This window comes from Nycticebus coucang, chromosome 4, assembly GCF_027406575.1.
Source record: "Nycticebus coucang isolate mNycCou1 chromosome 4, mNycCou1.pri, whole genome shotgun sequence".
NCBI classification, from domain to species: Eukaryota; Metazoa; Chordata; class Mammalia; order Primates; family Lorisidae; genus Nycticebus; species Nycticebus coucang.
The window spans coordinates 52,943,094-52,966,591 of NC_069783.1; the positions used below are offsets into that span (position 1 = coordinate 52,943,094).

Below are 23,498 nucleotides of genomic sequence, written 5' to 3' on the forward strand. Positions count from 1 at the left end.
ACCTCCCATTCGATCCTGCAATCCCATTACTGGGCATCAACCCAGAAGGAAAAAAATCCTTTTATCATAAGGACACTTGTACTAGACTGTTTATTGCAGCTCAATTTACAATTGCCAAAATGTGGAAACAGCCTAAATGCCCACCAACCCAGGAATGGATTAACAAGCTGTGCTATATGTATACCATGGAATACTATTCAGCTATTAAAAAAAATGGAGACTTTACATCCTTCGTATTAACCTGGATGGACGTGGAAGACATTATTCTTAGTAAAGCATCACAAAAATGGAGAAGCATGAATCCTATGTATTCAATCTTGATATGAGGACAATTAATGACAATTAAGTTTATGGGGGGGGGGAAGCAGAAAGAGGGATGGAGGGAGGAGGGTGGGGCCTTAGTGTGTGTCACACTTTATGGGGGCAAGACATGATTGCAAGAGGGACTTTACCTAACAATTGCAATCAGTGTAACTGGCTTATTGTACCCTCAATGAATCCCCAACAATAAAAAAAAAAAAATATATATATATATATATATATAAAACTCACAATTTTTAAAAATAGAAATTATTCCTTGCATCTTCACAGACCATCATGGAATAGAAGTTGAACTCAACAACAGGAACCTGCATACCCATACAAAAACATGGAACCTAAACCACCTTATGCTAAATGATAGATGGGTTATAGACGAGATTAAGAAGGAAATCGCCAAATTTTTAGAACAAAACAGTAATGAAGACATGAATTATCAGAACCTCTGGGATACTGTAAAGGCAGTCCTAAGAGGGAAATTTATAGCACTGCAAGCCTTCCTCAAGAAAACAGAAAGAGAGAAAGTTAATAACTTAATGGGACATCTCAAGCAACTGGACAAGGAAGAACACTCCAACCCCAAACCCAGCAGAAGAAGAGAAATAACCAAAATCAGAGCAAAATTAAATGAAATTGAAAACAAAAGAATTATACAACAGATCAATAAATCCAAAAGTAGGTCTTTTGAAAAGATCAGTAAAATAGATAAACCTTTGGCTAACCTAACCAGGAAAAAAAAAAAAGAGTATAATCTCTAATTTCATCAATCAGAAATGGTAACAATGAAACAGACCCCTCAGAAATTAAAAAAATCCTTAATACAAGAAAATCTACTCTCAGAAATATGAAAATCTGAAAGAAATCAACCAATACCTGGAAGTATGCCACCTACCAACACTTAGCCAGAATGAAGTGGAAATGTTGAACAGGCCTATATCAAGTTCTGAAATAGCATCAACTATATAAAATCTCCCTAAAAAGAAAAGCCCAGGACCAGATGGCTTTACATCAGAATTCTACCAAACCTTTAAAGAAGAACTAGTACCTATATTACTAAACTTCTTCCAAAATATAGAAAAAGAAATATTACCCAACACATTCTATGAAGCAAACATCACCTTGAGCCCCAAACCAGGGAAAGACAAAACAAGAAAATTATAGACCAATATCACTAATGAATATTGATGCTAAAATACTCAATAAGATCCTAACAAACAGAATCCAACAACACATCAAAAAAATTATACAACATAACCAAGTGGGATTTATCCCAGGGTCTCAAGGCTGGTTCAATATATGTAAATGTATAAATGTAATTCAGCACATAAACAAACTAAAACATAAGGACCATATGATTCTTTCAATTGATGCAGAAAAAGCTTTTGATAATATCCAGCATCACTTCATGATCAGAACACTTAAAAAAATTATATAGCAGGGACATTTCTTTTTTTTTTGTTGGGGATTCATTGAGGGTACAATAAGCCAGGTTACACTGATTGCAATTGTTAGGTAAAGTCCCTCTTGCAATCATGTCTTGCCCCCATAAAGTGTGACACACACCAAGGCCCTACCCCCTCCATCCCTCTTTCTGCTCTTCCTCCCCCCCCCATAACCTTAATTGTCATTGAGAAGGGACATTTCTTAAACTAATAGAGGCCATCTACAGCAAACCCACAGCCAATATCATATTGAATGGAGTTAAATTGAAATCATTTCCACTCAGATCAGGAACCAGGCAAGGTTGCCCATTGTCTCCATTGCTCTTTATCATTGTAATGAGGTTTTAGCCACTGCAATTAGGGAAGAAAAGGCGATCAAGGGTATCCACATAGGGTCAGAAGAGATCAAACTTTCACTCTTCACAGATGACATGATCATATATCTGGAAAACACTAGGGATTCTACTACAAAACTCTTACAAGTGACCAAGGAATACAGCAATGTCTCAGGCTACAAAATCAACACCCATAAATCTGTAGCCTTTATATATAGCAACAATAACCAGGCTGAAAAAACAGTCAAGGACTCTATTCCTTTCACAGTAGGGCCAAAGAAGATGAAATATTTGGGAGTATACCTAACAAAGGATGTTAAAGATCTCTACAAAGAGAACTATCAAACTTTAAAAAAAGAAATAGCTGAAGATGTTACCAATGCTCATGGCTGGGAAGAATCAACATTGTTAAAATGTCTATACTACCCAAAGCAATATATAATTTTAATGCAATTCCTATTAAAGCTCCATTGTCATACTTCAAAGATCTTGAAAAACTCGAATAGCCAAAACATTACTCAGCAATAAAAACACAGCAGGAGGAATCACGCTACCAGACCTCAGACTGTACTTGATAGTGATCAAAACAGCATGGTATTGGCACAAAAACAGAGAAGTAGATGTCTGGAACAGAATATAGAACCAAGAGATGAATCCAGCTACTTACCATTATTTGATCTTTGACAAGCCAATTAAAAACATTCAGTGGGGAAAAGATTCCCTATTTAACAAATGGTGCTGGGTGAACTGGCTGGCAACCTGTAGAAGATTGAAACTGGACCCACACCTTTCATCATTAACTAAGATAGACTCTCACTGGATAAAGGAGTTAAACTTAAGACATGAAACTATAAAAACACTTGAAGAAAGTGCAGGGAAAACTCTTGAAGGAATCGGTCTGGGTGAATATTTCATGAGGAGGACTCCCCAGGCAATTGAAGCAGTATCAAAAATACACTACTGGGACCTGATCAAACTAAAAAGCTTCTGCACAGCCAAAAACATAGTAAGTAAAGCAAGCAGACAGCCCTCAGAACGGGAGAAAATATTTGCAGGTTATACCTCTGAGAAAGGTCTAATAACCAGAATCCACAGAGAACTCAAACGTATTAGTAAGAAAAGAACACGTGATCCCATCTCAAGGTGGACAAGGGACTTGAAGAGAAACTTCTCTAAGAAGACAGACACACGATCTACAAACACATGAAAAAAAGCTCGTCATCCTTAATCATCAGAGAAATGCAAATCAAAACTACTTTGAGATATCACCTAACCCCAGTAACAGTAGCCCACATAACAAAATCCCAAAACCAGAGATGTTGGCGTGGATGCGGAGAAAAGGGCACACTTCTACACTGCTGGTGGGAATGCACACTAATACTTCCTTCTGGAAGGATGTTTGGAGAATACTTAGAGACCTAAAAATAGACCTGCCATTTGATCCTATAATTCCTTTACTAGGTTTATACCCAGAAGACCAAAAATCACAATATAACAAAGACAACTGTACCAGAATGTTTAATGGAGCCCAATTCATAATTGCTAAGTCATGGAAGAAGCCCAAGTGTCCATTGACCCACGAGTGGACTAGCAATTTGTGGTACATGTATACCATGGAATATTATGCAGCCTTAAAGATGGAGACTTTACCTCTTTCATGTTTACATGGATGGAGCTGGAACATATTCTTCTTAGCAAAGTATCTCAGGAATGGAAGAAAAAGTATCCAATGTACTCAGCCCTACAATGAAGCTAAATTATAGCTTTCACATGAAGGCTATAACCCAACTATAGCACATGAAGATGGGGAAAGGGCCAAGGAAGGGGAATGGAGGGGGGAGGTTAGGGTGGAGAGAGGGTAATGGGTGGGGGTCACACCTATGGTGCATCTTAGAATGGGTACAGGCAAAACTTACTAAAGGCAGAATACAAATGTCTACATACAATAAGAAAATGCCATGAAGGCTACGTTGAACAGTTTGATGAGAATATTTCAGATTGTATATGAAACCAGCACATTGTACCTCTTGATTGCACTAATGTACACAGCTATGATTTAACAATAAAAAAAAAAGATTGAGGCTGAGAGAGGTTACATCATTTGCCCAAGTAATGTAGCTATTAAGAGGTAGAGCAGCATTCAGACATAAGCTCCTAACCACAGTTGAATGGTTAGATCAAATAAGTAGGTGGTGTTTAATACAGTGCCTATCAAATGTCTGGTTCCCAAGTGGGAGCACAATAAATGTTAGTTTCCTCTGCTTTCAGGTTGTCAACCCACTCTCCCCATATTTGTTTACCCACCCACACCTTATTCACCAAACATATAACAATAACACATTTACATACACTGCAGTCTTTAACAAGCTCCACACTTGTTAGACCTTGTAATCTAGGTCAACAGGTGTCAAATCTATTCATATACCCTTCTTCCTGATGGACTTCAGTTCACACATGTGAAGTGAGTCCTGGGACCAACCTCTGCTCTTTCATCTCTCCAAGGTAAATGTCATCCACTCTGATACTGACTCTGGATTACAAAACGTAGGCACGTGCAGAGCGTGATATACAGTTTAATTCAACGCACTAACGACTCCTTTTTCCATTATCCAGGGAAATGCATGAATTACCATGACAGACGCCAAAGACGTTTGGCTCTGATAGTGGAAACTGGGAGGCAATGGTGTGATGAGGTAAGAAATTCCGAGGCCAGAAGGTGGACGCAAGTCATAACGGCTTTTCCAAGGAACTTGCTCTTTTTCGATAAGTGCTACAAGTACAAGCCCCAGCCTGCTGCCTAAGCCACCGGATTGTGAACCTCGCTCAGGCGGAAACAGATGCACACACCACAGGGAGCCTCATTTGCAGAAATGTGTTCGCTTGCTCTATTTTAATCCTCCCCACCCAGCCGGGAGGGGCGGGGAGGGGATGTCAAAAATGGTGGAAAACAGTGACAGCCAAGCTTTATCATGCAAAAGCTAGGCAGCCCAGGAGCAGCGAATCACCACTTGCACAGTATTTTGAAGTCAAGGGAAAACAAGTTCCCTTCCTGCTGGCCCGCACTTCTGGAGCCAGCTAGGGCAGCAGCACCGCCCCGGCACCAGAGCCGAGGGCCGCGGGGGAGGCTCCCGAAACAGCCACTGATTGATCCTGGAGCACCCAGTCGGTCCTTGTAAATACCCCTCCCAGCTCTACCCGGGAAAGGGCAAATTCAAACGCAGGACCCAGAGCTCACCCCGCGCAGCCGCGTTCGCAGCCGCCGGCCCGGAGCCAAACGGGATGACTGCGCCTGCGCGCCCCGGGTCCCGCCCCCCCCCCACGCCCTTTCTGAGGCCGCTGTCGCTTAGCAACGCGGGAGTCACAGTCGCTGCGCTTTGCTCACCTCTCGTGCCAGGGCTGCATCCCTGTTCTTCCTGGAGGCTCCTCGCTGCCTGGTGCCAGGCCGTAGGGGCCCATGGAGGGAGAGCATGATATAAAGCAGTAAGTGCTGGGGTGTGGTTTTGTATTTTCCCTTTTGAAAAGTATTTTCCTCCTGCAGTGGGAGGTGTAGGTGACACCCAAGAGATGGGACTTCAACACGGACAGCCGGTGCCAAACCTCAGACAGTCCCCTGGTTGCCTCTGGTTTCTGGCAGCTGAGCGCTTACAGTCATTGTTTAAAACTCGCCGTTTGCAGAGCACATTACTGTGTGTGTGTCAGGCACTTTACATGTAGCCTAGAATTCTGGAAGTCACCGTGCAATCAACTCCGTCTCATAGACACACCCAATGTAACATTAGCAAATTCTGTAGGCTTCACTTGTAAAATTATCCAGAATCCACCACTATTGACCGTTTCCATTATCATCCCCACTCCGTCCCAAATCCCATCTTCTCTTACCTGGAAGCTACGATAGTCTTCTAAGTGGCGGCTTGGCTGCCTCCGTTGCCCTCCGGCAGCCTTCTTTGTGTGTATTTTGTACTTTTTTAAATTTCAGATTAATAGGAGGGTATAAACGATTAACTTACATTGTTTGCATTTGTTAAGTCAAGTCCCTGCTGTAGTCGGGCCCCTCCCCCAGGCGTGCCATGTACCCTTACGTTGTGCCTGTTTGGCGAGAGCACATCAATCTCTCTTCCTTCTCCCTTCTGCAGCTTTATTATTAACACAGTAGCCAGAGTGGTCTTTACCGCGTAAGTCTGACATGGTAGAGTGAACGTCAACGCACTTTCAGTGGCCTATGAGGCTCCTACAACATGTCCCTTCCCCTTCCTTCCCGGGCCTTATCCACAGCTTACCTGCCTCTGTTAGGACTCTGCTACCACACACAGGCCTCCTTGCTATCAGCTCAGTGATTCTTGAAGACTGATCTTCAACCACCACCAGCATTGTTTGAAATGCAAATTCCCGGGGCCTTCCCACCCCCCCCCAAATATACTCAATCAGAAACTCTAGGGTGGGACTCAACAATCTGGGCTAGAACAAGGCATCCAGGTGATTCTGATGTACCCTAAATTTTGAGAACCATTGAATCAAAGTAGTTCAGCTCAGTGATGTGGAGCTGAGGGTACCTGCTCCCAAAGCCTGTATTTTTGTCCTTAGAACAAAGGCTCTCAAACATTAATGTGCATAAGAATCAGCTGAACAGATGGTTAAACCAGGTTCCTGGGAACCAGCCCCAGAGATTATGATTTTGTAGGTTGAAGTGGGGCCCATAAATTTGTTTTTCTAACAAGGTCACAGTTGATTCCAGTGCTGCTCCTCCAGCACCCACACTTTGAGACGCACTGTGCTAAGGATGGGCACACTTCTGCAAAGCTTTGGCAGTTACAGTTCACTCTGCTGGAATACCCTTCCCTCACACATGCACTTAACTCTCTCTCCCTCCCTTCTTTTTGTCTGTTTTCCCTTGCCACCTTCACAATGCAGCCTCCACTCTACCTAAAAATGTATCCTACCTCCCACATCCATGCACTCCCTTTTCCCAGTCCCTGCTTTATTGTTGTCCTTAGGACTTAACACCAGCTAACAGACTGTGTACTGATTCTTTTGTGTGTGTATACTGTTTTCCCCTAGTAGAATGTAAGCTCTGTGAGGGCAGGAATTTTTATTTTGTCACTGCTCTATCTTCAGCACCTCCAACACACTTAGCATATTTAACTCAATAAATATCTGTTGAAAGAATGCATTATTCTGTGTTATTCTCACACCTCACAATAGGCATTACTGTCTTTATGCAAGTGAGGTAAGCAAGGCTCAGATATTAAATGGCACGGCTGGGTTTTCGATCTAGGTCTCACTAGGTTCAGCGCTCACTAGTGTTTTTATCTGTTTTTCTTCTAGTAAGAGATTGCTACAGAGTTGTATTTGACATTTATGTATCAGTCTATAGCCAATCACATCACAAGTGCTTAATCAGATGAGGGCATAAGTACACAACCAACTAGCCACAGTCCTCCAAGGACTTGATTCCTGTACAAAGGTATTGCTGGGTTACAACTATGAGAAACAGCTGTGGAAAAAACGGATTTACCCCCACAAAGTCTACAATAATAAATTAATTGATCCCAAATTCTCCACCTTTAAATAATACTTACATCTCTGGAAAGGTAATAGAAAAGGATGAGGCAAGTCATAGTGGCTCACACCTGTAATCCTAGCACTCTGGGAGGCTGAGGTGGTGGATTGCTTGAGCCCAGGAGTTAGCAGCCTGAGCTAGAGTGAGACCTCTATCTCTACTAAAAATAGAAAAAACTAGCCTGGAGTTATGGCAAGTGTCTGTAGTCCCAGTTACTTGGGAGGTGGAGGGAAGAGAATCACTTGAGCCAAACTGTGAGCTATGACACCATGGCACTCTGAAGGGTGACAAATCGAGACTATTCCCCCCGCCAAAAAGATTAGAAGTTATGTACACTTTACCAGTAATCAGTTTTTCTAAATCCTTTACAAAAAGCAATTTAGTTGGGAAGCAGGAGGATCCAAGGATTCTGAATACTGTTTATATGTATACTGGAGTGAGGATTGAGGGTATACAGCTAAAACAAAGCCAGAGAAAAAGCAACTCCAGCAGATTAACCAGAAGTATGTAAATATTATGAAAATCCATTTACCTTCAATGAGTAGTATACTTGTCCAGATGTGGGTATATAATGATGAATAAAACAATTTATGCCTTCATGGAACTTCATGACTAGTAAATGATATTTATGTGCTTACTAAAAACAAGTAAACGAAGAACTAGGTACATAAAATGAAGTGTTGTAAGAATTGGACCAAGTACTAAAATAGAGAACACATGGGGTGGTGAAGGGGCACTCCAGGAAAAGCTGCTCAGGAGATGACTTTTAAGCTGACACCTAAATTAAATATGAGCCAGCTGTATTTGAGGGAGCTGGGGAAGGGCTGCCCAGGCAGAGGGAACAGCATGTGCAAATGCTCTAAGGAGAAAAGAGATGGGGGTGTTCCAGGAACTGAAGGCAGGCTGGCTACAGAAGCGTGGGGGAGGGGCTTGAGGGAGGTTAAAGAGATTAGTTGGAGCAGTGGCACAGGACCTTAGTGCTACAATCAGGAGGAGGTATTTTATTGCAAATGCAATGGAAAGTCACTTGATCGGTTTAACTAAAAAAAAAAAAAAATGACATGACAGAAGAGATAGACCTAGCTCTGTTTTGAAGGAAAGTAAGGGTTTTATATTTAAAGGGCTATGTATAAGGTTAAACAGAATTTTCCACTTTATACACTTGAAATCTTGTTGTCTCACCCTCTGTGGGATCACAGCTTTGATTGTAACAGCATCTATGTAAAAAATATTCAAATTCATTCTATTTCATTTTTTATTTTTCAAGCATATGAAATTTTAAAATACTGCTCTTTAATGTCTATTTCTCCGTATTTAAAATAAAAATTTGTTAAGCTATTTCTAAATATTCAAAAATATTTTTCATTATAATTTTCTTTTTTTTTTTTTCTTTTGCAGTTTTTGGCCAGGGCTGGGTTCGAACCCACCACCTCTAGCATATGGGGCCGATGCCCTATCCTTTGAGCCACAGGCACTGCCCTATAATTTTCATTTTTGTAGTAGTGTAGTTACTAGAAGCAAAAAGTGATGAAATTGATTTTTACTGCTTGCACACTGGCCTTTTCTTGGAAAGATAAATAATGGTGGTCATTTGGTAGCTTTAAAGTTTGGCAGGTAAGCTTTTAAAGTTAAATCACTGATCCTCATTCAGGTGGCTGTTGACTAAGTAAGGGGTGCGGAGCTATCTCTTGCCAATAATACTTTAAAGAAAATGAGTTAAGTTTAGTATATAACTTATCCACAAGCATTAATACTGAAAATACGATTTGTAAGCATGGTCAAATCACTACTCTATCTTTACTCCAAGAAAATGAGTTGGTGCACTATCCTAGTATATTGTAATGAGTAATCACTATTAACACAAATCTCTTCTATATGATTTAAAATTAGAAAATATCCTCCCAAATTTTAATAGCACAGACCCTCATAAATATTAATAAAGTCTACATTGTCTTGACTGATGTTTGAAATATATTTAAACCTTATTTTATGTTATGACTCAGTACTGAAATGATTATTGGAGTAAATGATTTACTATTTAATTATGTTTTTCAGACAGCATAAAATAGAAGATGCTGGTATAGTGTATGTAACTGAAAAAAAAGAAATCAAACATGAAAAAAACCCTGGAAAAAGCATACAACATTCAAAACCATGTGTTGGGAGAGGACGTGTATATTATGCTAAATTCATTTACACAAATGCAAGAACATACAATGAACCAGTTCCCTACGTAGATCCAAAAAAAGGCCCAGAAAATCAGGTTGGACAGATGTTCATTATGTATCAATATAGGTTTAGATTCAGAAACTTTTTTGTAGGATAATGTGGTCACAGACTAATTAAAGACTATGATACGTCTCAGAGCAGTACAGTTTATAATCCAATAGTTAAAAGTAGTAACCTGGAACTATTCTGGCAAGATAAAGTTTGTGTGTGTGTGTGTGTGTGTGTGTGTATGTGTGTATAAAATCTAAATAATCATTTGGATCGGATTATAGCATAAGTAGTGCTTAGGAGTTACTAAAGAAGTTTTTTGTATAATGTATTTGTGACATATTCTAATATAAAACATTCATTACACTCAGTAATTCAGTTTCTGTCCAATAATAGCTACCATTTATTGAAAGTATGTGAATGCTAGGAATGAGCTGTGTGTCTTTTTATGAATTATATTCTTGAATCTCTACAACAATTTACATGAGATATTATTGGAAATAGTTTACAGATGTTAACAAAATCAAGTTTGTTGAGGCATAATTTATTGTATTACTCTCCTAACTGCTGCTGTTACAGATTACTACAAACTTAAATGTTGACTTAAAGCAACACAAATTTATTTTCTTACAGTACTGGAGCTTAGAAATCCATAATCAGTCTTCTTGGCTGTTAGCAGGCCTGGTTCCTTCTCCAGGCTCTAAGGGAGAATTGGTTTCCTTGCCCTTCCCAGCTTCTAGAGGCCGCCCACATACCTTGGCTCATAGAATTTTTTCTTCAAAGCCAGCACTTCAAATCTTCTCTGACTCTCCTGCCTACCTCTTACAAGGACCCCTGGGCTTTCACTGGGCCCAGATACTTCAGGACAATCTCCCTATCTCCAGACCCCTAATTACATCTGTAGAGTCCCTTTGCTATGTAAGGTAATATATCTATAGGTTGGGGAATAAGACACAAACATCTTTGGGGACAGAGGGAGCATTATTCTGCTTACCATATTCACAGTAAAATTCGCCTTTTTTAGTGTACAATTCTGTGAGTTTTGGCAAAGATTTAGTCAAGTTACTTTTTTTTCTTTTTTCCTTTTTCTTTTTCCTTTTTTTTTTTGAGACAGAGTCTCACTTTGTTGCCCTGGGTAGAATGCTATGGCATCACATCTCACAGCAACCTCAAACTCTTGGGCTCAAGCAGTCCTCTTGCCTTGGCCTCTCAATTAGCTGGAACTACAGGTGCCCTTCACAACGCCCTGCTAATTTTTCTATTTTTAGTAGAGATGGGGTCTCACTCTTGCTCAGATTGGTCTCGAACACCTGAGCTCAAGCAATCCACCTGCCTCAGCCTCCCAGCGTGATAGGATTACAGGTATGAGCCACCACACTTGGCCCTAGTCATGTTACTTAGCCATAATCAAGCTATGAAACATTCTATCACCAACAAAGTTATGCCATTCCCCTTTGTAGTCATACCCTTCCCCTATCCAACAACCACTGATCTGTTTTCTATAGTTTTGCCTTTTCCAGAAAGTCTTACGAATGGAACTATAAAGCATGTAGGTTTTCGAATCAATCTTCTTTCTCTCAGAGCAGTGCATTGGAGATGTATCCACATTGTTTCACGTATCACCAATTTATTTTTGTTGCAACTACACACTTTGGACAAGTCACTCTTTCTAACCTTCAGTTTCCTTATCTATACAGTAAAGATAATAATTGTCTTTTTCCTAGGCTTTTTGCGAGGATTAAAATAGATAAATATTTGTGTCAAGGTATGGTCTAGTGCCAGGCGTCCTTAAACTTTTTAAACAGGGGGCCAATTCACTGTCCCTCAGACTGTTGGAGGGCTGGACTATAGTTTTAAAAAAAAAAACTATGAACAAATTCCTGCACAATATGCACACTGCACATATCTTATTTTGAAGTAAAAAACAAAATGGGAACAAATACGATCACACCGCCTCGTGTGGCCCGCGGGCTGCAGTTTGAGGACCCCTGTATAGTGACTAGGGATAGGGCAATGAACAAAGTAAAGGGTAAAAAATTCTGTCATGATGTAGCTTACATTTTAGTGAGGGGATGAATAAGTAAGCTGTGTTAGAATGTTACATGGCAGGAAGGGCTGTCGTGAAAGGGGAGGAGGTAAGGAATGCTGGAGACAGAGGTGCTATTTTAAAGACTGAGGCGAAATTTGAGTGAAAGAGCTGAGAGAGGGTGAGGGAGTGAGCTCCTGGGGACCTGGTAGAAGAGCCTTCATAACACACAAAGGAAGCTCTCATAAAAAATCGCTCTCAGTAGCAGCAGAAGCCTCCTGTACTGCTCTCTGCACAGTTATGGGGACTGGGGACCCTACCATCTTCATTCAGCTGAGAGCAGATTCTATGATACAGGCCATAGTAGCATGCTAGGCCTGGTAAGTGTTCAATGGATTTTATTCAAAATATGCCAGGCAGACGTTATAAATTCTCATGTAGTTATTTTCCAGCGTGACATTTGGAAAAGAGAATGTGTACCGTCTAATTGGTCTCATACATCTGTGGCGATGTCAGCCTTGCTCTCCTGCGCGTCCCTCATCCCTGCTAGTGCAGGAGGGTTAGGTGTAGCGATTTCACTTAACATTCAAACACAGATGGCTTTTTGAAGTTCTCTTCACACTGATAATGTTTATTCTACTCGTAAGGCAGCACACCATGGCAATGTGAATGTAAGCTTCTCAGCACAGGAATTCCTGTGCTTAAATATGATCAATACCATGAAGTAAGCCCTTAGAAGGGAAGTCTTAAAGCTTCTTTAATTTATAAAATTGCCCCAATAGGTGCTCTTGTGCCAATTCTTTCAGATTTTTTTTTTTTTTTTTGTAGAGACAGAGTCTCACTTTATGGCCCTCGGTAGAGTGCCGTGGCCTCACACAGCTCACAGCAACCTCCAACTCCTGGGCTTAAGCGATTCTCCTGCCTCAGCCTCCCGAGTAGCTGGGACTACAGGCGCCCGCCACAACGCCCGGCTATTTTTATTTTTTGTTGCAGTTTGGCCGGGTCTGGGTTTGAACCCGCCACCCTCGGCATATGGGGCCGGCGCCTTACCGACTGAGCCACAGGTGCCGCCCCCAATTCTTTCAGATTTTAAAGAAATCAATTGTTATTGTCAGACCAGACTCAACACTGGAGAAATAAATTTGATCCAGATATCCAAATGAGTGAAATTCTCATAGAAATATGTGTTAATTCACAAAAGCTAATGAATGACTCTCCTGAGCTGTATTTCACAGTTGAATTTAAAAAATACTGTTAACTGAACCCATCCTTACATTGGAAATACTAAGGAAAAGAAGCTGGCTCAAGAATAGAAATACAAACCATAAAAATTTTTTAAAAGTTATTCTTAGCTAATTTTCTTATTCCTAGTCTGTGTCTCAAAAAAAAAAAGAAAAATGGGGCGGCGCCTGTGGCTCAGTCGGTAAGGCGCCGGCCCCATATACCGAGGGTGGCGGGTTCAAACCCGGCCCGGCCAAACTGCAACCAAAAATAGCCGGGCGTTGTGGCGGGCGCCTGTAGTCCCAGCTACTCAGGGGGCTGAGGCAAGAGAATCGCTTAAGCCCAGGAGTTGGAGGTTGCTGTGAGCTGTGTGAGGCCACGGCACTCTACCGAGGGCCATAAAGTGGGACTCTGTCTCTACAAAAAAAATAAAAAATAAAAAAAAATAAAAAATGAACAAAGATGTTAGGAGCTGCTATCAGCAAGACTGACAGAGTAGTAGAAGAATCATCCTTTATTAGTGCAGAACCTTTAAGAGATGGAGAAGGTAATTTGAGATGAAGTAGGACTCAAGTGAGAGAGGCTGATAGTGAATGTGAATGAAGGGAGTTAGAAACCCAAGAGTTAAACACGTGTTTGATTTGGGTGTGGAGTGAAGGGAATGTTCACATTTTAAAAACAACAAACCTTCCATGTATTCATTTCCAAATACCAAGGAGCAATAAAGAATGCAAATTTTACTTTATTGTGAACCTTTTTCATTTAAAATGACAGGTTTCTTTTTAAAGGGTAGCTTGGTTAAGAAAAGAAATCAACTGGTTTATAATAATGCCGGCTTTAGAATAAGAGCAAAGAAAATAAAGTTGCCTAAATATTTTAAATGACATCTGTTGTTTTATGTATTTTGCTAAGGTATTTTTAGAACACAACCAGATTGATTGGTTTTATTTATAAGGTTTTTATTTTATTTTATTATTAAATCATAGCTGTGTATGTTAATGTGATCATGGGGCACCATACACTGGTTTCATAGACCATTTGACCTATTTTCATCACACTGGTTAACATAGCCTTCCTGGCATTTTTCTTAGGTATTGTTAACACATTTATATTCTACATTTACTAAGTTTCACGTGTACCCTTGTAAGATGCACTGTAGGTGTAATTGCACCAATCACCATCCCTCTGCCCATCTTCCCCCCTCCCTTCCCTCCCTCTCTCCATTCTTATATATATTCTTAGGTTATAACTGGGTTATACCTTTCATATGAAAGCCATAAATTAGTTTCATAGTAGGGCTGAGTATATTGTATACTTTTTCTTCCATTCTTGAGATACTTTACTAAGAAGAATATATTCCAGCTCCGTCCATGTGAACATGAAAAAGGTAAAGTCTCCATCTTCATTTAAGGCTGCACAATATTCCATGCTGTACATATACCACAATTTATTAATCCATTTGTGCATCGATGGGCACTTGGCCTTTTCCCATGACTTAGCAATTATGAATTGGGTACAAATATCTTTGTTATAATGTGATTTTTGGTCTTCTGGATATATATCTAGTAGAGGAATTATAGGATTGAATGGCAGGTCATTTTTAGATCTCTAATTTTTTCCAAACATCTTTCCAAAAGGAATGTATTAATTTGCATTCCCACCAGCAGTGTAGAAGTGTTCCCTTTTCTTCACATCCACGCCAACATCTCTGGTCTTGGGATTTTGTGATATGGACTAATCTTACTGGAGTTAGGTGATATCTCAAATAGTTTTGATTTGCATTTCTCTGCTGATTAAAGATGATGAGCATTTCTTCATATCTCTGTAGGCCGTGCGCCTGTCTTCTTCAGAGAAGTTTCTCTTCAAGTCCCTTGCCCAACCTGTGATGGGATCATTTGTTCTTTTCTTGCTTATACATTTGTGTTCTCTGTGGATTCTGGTTATTAAACCTTTGTCAGAGATAATACCCTGCAAATATCTTCTCCCATTCTGAGGGCTGTCTGCTTGCTTTACTTACTATGTTCTTGGCTGTGCAGCAGCTTTTTGGTTTGATCAGGTCCAAGTAGTGTATTTTTGAAGCTGCTTCAATTGCCCAGGGGGGTCCTCCTCATAAAATATTCACCCAGACCTATTTCTTCAGGCATTTTCCCTGCACTCTCTTCTAGTATTTTTATAGTTTCATGTCTTAAGTTTAAATCTTTAATCCAGTGAGAGTCTATCTTAGTTAATGGTGAAAGGTGTGGATCCAGTTTCAGTCTTCTGCAGGTTGCCAGCCAGTTCACCCAGCACCATTTGTTAAATAGGGAATCTTTTCCCCACTGAATGTTTTTAATTGGCTTGTCAAAGATAACAGTAAGTAGCTGGGTTCATCTCTTGGTTCTCTATTCTGTTCCATACATCTATCTCTCTGTTTTTGTGCCAGTACCAAGCTGTTTTGATCACGATCGAGTTATAGTATAGTCTGAGGTCTGGTAGCATAATTCCTCTTGCTTTGTTTTTAATGCTGAGTAATGTCTTGGCTATTTGAGTTTTTTTCTGATTCCATATAAAACAAAGTATTATTTCAAAATCTTTAAAGTATGACAGTGGAGCTTTAATAGGGATTGCATTAAAATTGTATATTGCTTTGGGTAGTATGGACATTTTAACAATGTTGATTCTTCCCAGCCATGAGCATGGTATGTTTTTCCATTTGTTAGCATTTTCAACTATTTCTTTTCTTAGAGTTTCATAGTTCTCTTTATAGAGATCTTTCACATCCTTTGTTAGATAAACTCACAAATATTTCATCTTTCTTGGCACTACTGTGAATGGAATAGAGTCCTTACCTGTTTTTTTTTTTCAGCTTGACTATTGTTGGTATATATAAAGGCTACCAATTTATGAATGTTGACTTTGTAACCTGAGATGCTGCTGTATTCCTTGATCACTTCTAAGAGTTTTGTAGTAGAATCCCTGGTATTTTCCAGATATACAATCATATCATCTACGAAGAGCGAAAGTTTGATCTTTTCTGACCCTATCCCGATACACTTGATCACCTTTTCTTCCCTAATTGCAGTGGCTAAAACTTCCATTACAATGTTAAAGAGCAGTGGAGACAATGAGCAGCCTTGTCTGGTTCCTGATCTGAGTGGAAATTATTTCAATTTAACTCCATTCAATACGATATTGGCTGTGGGTTTGCTGTAGATGGCCTCTATCAGTTTAAGAAATGTCCCTTCTATACCAATTTTCTTAAGTGTTCCGATCATGAGGGGATGCTGTATATTATCAAAAGCTTTTTCTGCATCAATTGAGAGAATCATATGGTCTTTGTTTTTTAATTTGTTTATGTGCTGAATTATACTTATAGATTTACATATATTGAACCAGCCTTGAGACCCTGGGAAAAAACCGACTTGGTCATGATGTATAATTTGTTTGATGTGTTGCTAGATTCTGTTTGTTAGGATCTTGTTGAATATTTTTACATCTATATTCATTAGTGATATTGGTCTATAATTTTCTTTCCTTGTTGGGTCTTTTCCTGGTTTGGGGATCAGGGTGATGTTTGCTTCATAGAACGTGTTGGGTAGTCTTCCTTCTTTTTCTATATCTTGGAAAAGGTTGAGTAATATAGGTACTAGTTCCTCTTTAAAGGTTTGGTAGATTTCTGATGTGAAGCCATCTGGTCCCAGGCTTTTCTTTGTAGGGGGATTTTGTATGCTTGATGCTATTTCAGAACTTGATATAGGCCTGTTCAACATTTCCACTTAATTCTGGCTAAGTCTTGGAAGGTGACGTGCTTCCAAGTATTGGTCCATTTCCTTCATATTTTCACATTTCTGAGAACAAAGTTTTTTGTAATATTCACTAAGGATTTTTTTAATTTCTGAGGAGTCTGTTGTTATTTTGTCTTTGTTGTTTCTGATTGATAGGATTAGAGATTTTACTCTTTTTTTCCTGGTTAGGTTAGCCAAAGGTTTATCTATTTGATTGATCTTTTCAAAAAACCAACTTTTTACTTATTGATCTGTTGTATATTTCTTTTGTTTTCAATTTCATTTAATTCCGCTCTAATTTTGGTTATTTCTTTTCTTCTGCTGGGTTTGGGGTTGGAATGTTCTTCCTTTTCCAGTTGCTTGAGATGTCCCATTAAGTTTTTAACTTCCTCTTTTTCCGTTCTCTGGAGGAAGGCTTGCAGTGCTATAAATTTCCCTCTTAGGACTGCCTTTGCAGTATCCCACAGGTTCTGATAATTCGTGTCTTCATTGTCGTTTTGTTCCAAAAATTTGGCAATTTCCTTCTTAATCTCATCTATGACCCAGCTATTATTCAGCATAAGGTTATTTAACTTCCATGTTTTTGTATGAGAATGCAGATTCCTGTTGTTACTGAGTTCAACTTTTATTCCATGGTGGTCCAAGAAGATGCAAGGAATAATTTCTATTCCTTTACATTTACTGAGGTTAGACTTGTGACCTAAGATGTGATCGATTTTGGAGTATGTTCCATGGGCTGATGAGAAATATGTGTATTCAGTTTTATTGGGATGAAATGTTCTATAGATGTCTGCTAAATCCAAATGTTGGATGGTTAGGTTTAAATCTAAAATTTCTTTGCTCAGCTTTTTATTGGAGGATCAGTCCAACACTGCCAAAGGAGTGTTGAAAGCTCCAATGATTATGGAGGTGGAGGAAATCAAGTTGCTCATGTCTCTTAGAGTTTCTCTTATAAATTGAGGTGCATTCTGGTTGGGTGCATAGATATTAATAATTGAAATCTCATCATATTAAGTATTACCCTTAACAAATATGAAGTGACCATTCTTATCCTTCCTTACTTTTGTTGGTTTAAAGCATATTGTATCTGCAAATAGAATTGCAACACCTGCTTTTTTCTGATTACCATTTGCCTGAAATATAGACGACCATCCTTTTACCCTGAGTCTATATTTATCTTTTAAGATAAGATGTGATTCTTGTATGCAGCAAATATCTGGCCTGAGTTTTTGTATCCACTCAGCCAACCTGTGCCTCTTTAGAGGACAGTTTAAGCCGTTCACATTAATGGAGAATATAGATAAGTCTGGTAAAATTTTGGGTATCGAGTTTTCTGAAAGTCCAGTGGACATTTTTAATCCTTTCACCACTGTGGAAGTTGGAATTTGATCAAAAGTTTCTGAGTGAGTTTACTTTTGTGGTAGAGGATTGGGCTGGTCATTATGGAGGATAGGCCTGAGAATATCCTGAAGAGCTGGTTTGGTTATGGCAAATTTCTTCAACATGTGAATTAAAGTATTTAATTTCTCCATAATAAATGAAACTCAGTTTAGCTGGATACAGGATCCAGGGTTGAAAGTTATTTTGTTTTAGGAGATTAAAAGTTGATAACCACCCTCTTCTGGCTTGAAAAGTTTCAGCAGAGAGATCTGCAGTCGTTCTAATAGTCTTCCTTTTGTAGGTTTTGGTTTTCTTATGTCTGGCTGCTTTCAGAATTTTCTCCTTCATATTAACTTTAGTGAAGTTAATTATGATGTGCCTGGGGGATGTCTTATTCGGGTTGATTCTTGCTGGGGTTCTGAAACTGTCGGCTATCTGAATTTCAGAATCTCTTGGCATATCTGGAACATTCTCTTTCATAATTTCATGGAGAAGGGCCTCTGCGCCTTGCGAAGCCACTTCATCACTTTCAGGAATTCCAATGAGGCAGTTATTAGCCTTCTTCAAATTATCCCAGAGCTCTCTGAAAGAATGATCCATTTTTGCTCTCCATTTCTCTTCCTCTTTGAGAGTTTGGGAACGTTCAAAAGCTTTGTCTTCAATGTCAGAAATCCTTTCTTCTGCTTGCTCCACTCTGTTACTGAGGGATTCTACCTTATTTGTCAGATCTTTGAGGACTGCAAATTCTTGCTTCAATGTGTCAAAATCTTTGGTGGTTTTGTCTTTAAATTCATTAAATTCTTGAGACAACTTTTGAATTTCTCCTTGAATTTCTAATTCCAAATTTTCCTCCATTTTATTAATCTTGTTTGGAATCCAAATTCTGAATTCGATTTCTGACATCTCGGCCAGCTGTTTATGAATGGGATCATCTGTTACATCTGCCCTATCTTTTCTTGGGGGTTTGATCTATTCTGGTTATTCATGTTACCAGACTTTTTCCGCTGTTTCCACCCTGTGATTATTTTATGCCATTTGACTTTTCCCCTGGAGCTTTGTCGAGGATCCATACAGTGCTATGTCCTGGGAAACTGGGGACCTATTTGGTGTGGTGGAACTAAGTGGTTCTGTCTTGTTTTCAGCTGGTCTGTATCCGACCCTAGTGAAACAGTTACTCTGGGTTGAAGTCTCAGCTGTGGAGAAATACCAGCAATTAAGTCACCCCACCTCCCACAGGCAACAATTGGAAAAGGAAAATCAAACCTTCCTACAACCACACACCCAGGGCACCACTTGGATAGTCTTCGGGCGATTGGCTCAGTTCAAAAGGTCCAAATCAATTATCTCAGTCAGCACCTGTCTCAGGTGGGATAGTTTAAATGGTCTCTGGCAACTAGATAGCAGGGGTCTGCTGACAACTCAAATATGACTTGCTCCAGTGCTCCGTGAGGTCAGGAGGGACCACCCAGCAGATAGATTAGTCTGGGAAGTTTGATACTTCCTTCCCCACCTTGCACCTCTGCCACACCCAGTCACTGATAACCTTCCCCAGTTGCCTCCAATGAGCAGATACTCCAGGGGTTTGCGCCTGCCTGAATCACAAGGAAATCTATATCTCCTCAGCCAGGCCACTGCTTTCTGCCTCTATCCAGCAGGGGGAGGTGAGGCCTGACAACCTCGGGCACTTGATGGAGGCTGGGGGGTGTTCACTCAGTTCCATCCCCACCCCTGATTGACGTTACTGACAGAGCAGAACAACTTTGTGGAATTTGTTTCTGTCCCAGCTAAATTCCCCTGCAGAGAGAAGCTGTGTTGAGTTCACAGAACCTGTGCCTCAGGCCCTGTCTTTGATGCTGCCTGGTAGTTTTGTATTCGCAGCATGGTTAACTGTCAGTTCTAGCTTCCTGCCCTCCTTTGTCTAGATGCACCTGGGGGCCAGGTGCATCTTAGGCTCAGTAAAGCCGTCCTCTGGGTCAGCCCCACCCTGGAAGTCAGCCAGCACTGCATGTGTGTTTTCTAGTCCCCGCGCTCCACCCAGGCCAGTACCACCTCAGGCAAACCCTTTATTCATGAGGCCTGTGTTTCTGTCCCAGATCTGTTCCCCGGTGGTTGCCACCTGAGAAGATGCCCGGCCTCCTCTGGTTGCCCAGAGAGACAGGGGGTGTGACTCTAGAATATCCAGGGGTGAGCCCTATTGTTGCCAAAAATGGCTGCTGCTTTGCGCCTCAGCGCACCGCCACTCTGGCGTGGTTCCCTTTCAGCCAACCACCATCTTCTCCTCACTCCCGTGCCACAGAATCAGCACTGAGCAGCAGCTGTCCAGGCCCTGTCCACACCCCTCGAGAAATCACCCAAGAATCTGGACTCCTGGGGGACAGGCCTCCAGTCCTCAGAGTGAGAGTGGAGGGGAGTGCTGGGAGCTCAGAATTGCAGGTAGAGAATATATACAGTTTTACACAGTTTTATGCCTGGCAGGAGAGCTCCATGGCACCCTAGTAGGGGAAGTAGGTCCAGTTTTTAGAGGGTCTCTCCTGTGGACTTTAATGGGAGAACTTTTGAACTCTGCTCATTTATTTATGGGGTACTCCGAGCCATTCTCATGAGGGAGGGACTCCTGTCCACTTGGTGATGGATTTTGTACCTTTTGTTTGTATCCTTGGGGTCGCAGCTTGCCTCAGCAGGGTTGATGTGTGTTCTTGAACCTTCTGTCTTTGAGCAACTCTAATCCACCAGGTTACTTGCTAAATTTCTGTCCTTTAACTCTCCTTCTAGACGGGAGCCTCTGTGGAAAGCTGGCTTTAGTCAGCCATCTTTTCTCCGCCCCCTCTTTATAAGGTTTTTAACTGAACCTATCATCACCTGTACACTTCAACCTATGAATATGAAATTGGGTGTGCTAGGAAAAGTAAAAAGGATTTTTAGCTCAGTCATGTCCAAAAAAAACTAGTTTTGTCTTGTATTTTCAAATATTGGTACTTTAAAAGAGATTACTGTAGGTCGGTATTTTCCAAAGTTTATTTTTCAGAGCACTGGCCTTTGTTTACATGTTTTAAAATGTATTTGTGAAGTCCATTATGTTTTAGAGAAGTTGTATTTTATATGCCTTTCTCAGAGTTTCATGATTCACAATAGATATAAAATTTCTAAGAAATCTTATGATAAACTTGCTCACTATTTCCCAAATTTATTTAACAACAGAAACCTCTTTTGTATAACACCTGTTAGTATGCTGGAGAACTAATCTTGCACAGAACATAATTTAGAATTAAATTGTTATGGGGGACATTATGAATTGCTTGAAAAGAAATTTTTTTACTATAGTATTTATAGCAAAATAGACATGAATTTAGGTACAATGTAACCAGTAGGACCTTGCCTGCCCTAATGTTTGTGATAGAACTTCAATTTTTAAAGCCACTGAGCACTATAATAAAATGTGATGGTCTATGTATAGGTTTTATCCTAATTTCCCTGGGAATCCTCCAAATATGATTGTATGTTCCACAAATGACCACCCCATCACCACCACCAGCGGCCACTGGGCCAGGCCCTGGCCTTATTGCCTCTCACATTTTCCCCAAGAGCTTCTCTTGCTTTTAAAAATGAACCTTTTCACCACTTCTCCCCTGAGGATTCTCCCTTAATTTCCAAAGAATGTAAAATAAGTAATGTTTACTAAAACATTTCTGAAAGCTCTGGGATGAAACCTACTTGATCATGATGTATGACTTTAATTTTATAATCTTTTATGAGCAAATGCTTGGACCAAAAAGGCATGCACATGTTGCATGGGCACATACCCACTTTCACTCTTCAGGAATAAGCCATACTTTTCAGGCATAGAAGATTATCTAGAAACAGGAAAGATAATATTTTTTGAACTGTAGGATTTCACTCAGCTGAAATGAGTACACATCCATTTTGTAAGACTCATCAGAAACTTTCACAAACTACAGGGTCTTTATGAAACTAAAGACATCATTTTGGTAAAATTCTCAATTCAAAAGTTTGCTCAATAGGTGAACTATCTCTGCTTTAAGGATAGCTTTGCATTATGCTTTTAATTAAGAAAAAAACCTGAATTCCACCAGGCATTTCCTAGTGGTTCACTTATCCCAGAAGTTTTTAGTAGCTTGCGTATTAGCAACAGTTTCTGATGAACAAGAGTAGATGATAAAAAGTGTGTACCTTACAACCTTATTATAGAAGAACTTTCTCAGGTCACTTACTGCTTTCTCAGGTCACTTACTGCTATGGCTTGAATGTTTGTCTCTTCCCAAATTCATGTTGAAATTTAATTGCTATTTTAACAATATTAAGAGGTCAGACCTTTAAGAAGTGATGAGGTCATAAGGGCTCCATCCTCATGGGTAGAATGGATGCTATTGTAAAAGGGGCAAGTTTGACACCTTCTTGCTCTATTTTGGCCCTTCCTTTTTTTTGTTTTGAAATAGAGTTTCACTATGTTGTCTTGGTAGAGTGCTGTGACATCATAGCTCACAGCAACCTCAAACTCTTGGGCTTAAGTGATTCTTTGCCTCAGCCTCCCAAGTAGCTGGGACTACAGGCACTCGCCATGACACCCAGCTATTTTTCGGTTGTAGTTGTCATTGTTGTTTGACAGGCCCAGGCTGGGTTTGAACCCACCAGCTCTGGTGTATGTGGCTGGCTCCCTAGCTACTGATCTATGGGTGCCGAGCCTATTTTGGCCCTTCTGCCTTCTACCACAGGAGGAGGACACAGTGTTTAAGGTGCCATCTTTGAATCAATCACTAAACCTGCCAGCATCTGGATGTTGGACTTCTTAGCCTCTAGAACCATGAGCCAAAAAATTTCTACTCATTATAAATTACTCAGTCTAACTTATACTTTTACAGTAGCACAAAATAGACTAAGACATTTATTTAGAGCCTCCTTACTTTTACTTTTGAAATAATTAAGTTTGTGCTTCTCTGATTTCACATTCCACCGATTTGATATAGCAGTGCAACACAGAAATTAGGGGTTTGAATTATGACATTGCTGATGTCTGCTAATAATATACCTTGGGAAAGTTACTTAATCTTGCAATTTTCTCACCTGTAAAGTGGGTGTGCCTACGTCATAGAATTGTGTTGCAATTATGAGATAAGGCCCATAAATCCTAGATCCTGGGGCATAAGACACACTATCAGAATTGTGACATGGAGGAGAGCTGCCAGAAGCAGGCGCTCTGACAACAGCAAGACACAACTATTT

General features: G+C 40.2%; 1 protein-coding gene across 1 annotated transcript in view; it reads left to right on the forward strand.

Annotated features, from left to right (window-relative positions):
• The first annotated feature begins 4,123 nt into the window (after positions 1–4,123).
• Positions 4,124–23,498, forward strand: part of C4H2orf73 (chromosome 4 C2orf73 homolog) — a 45,528-nt gene continuing 26,153 nt past the window's right edge. The window contains 1 exon segment of the mRNA XM_053589334.1: positions 4,124–4,788. Within this exon segment, the coding sequence (XP_053445309.1) occupies positions 4,717–4,788 (72 nt within the window). The 5' untranslated portion in view covers positions 4,124–4,716.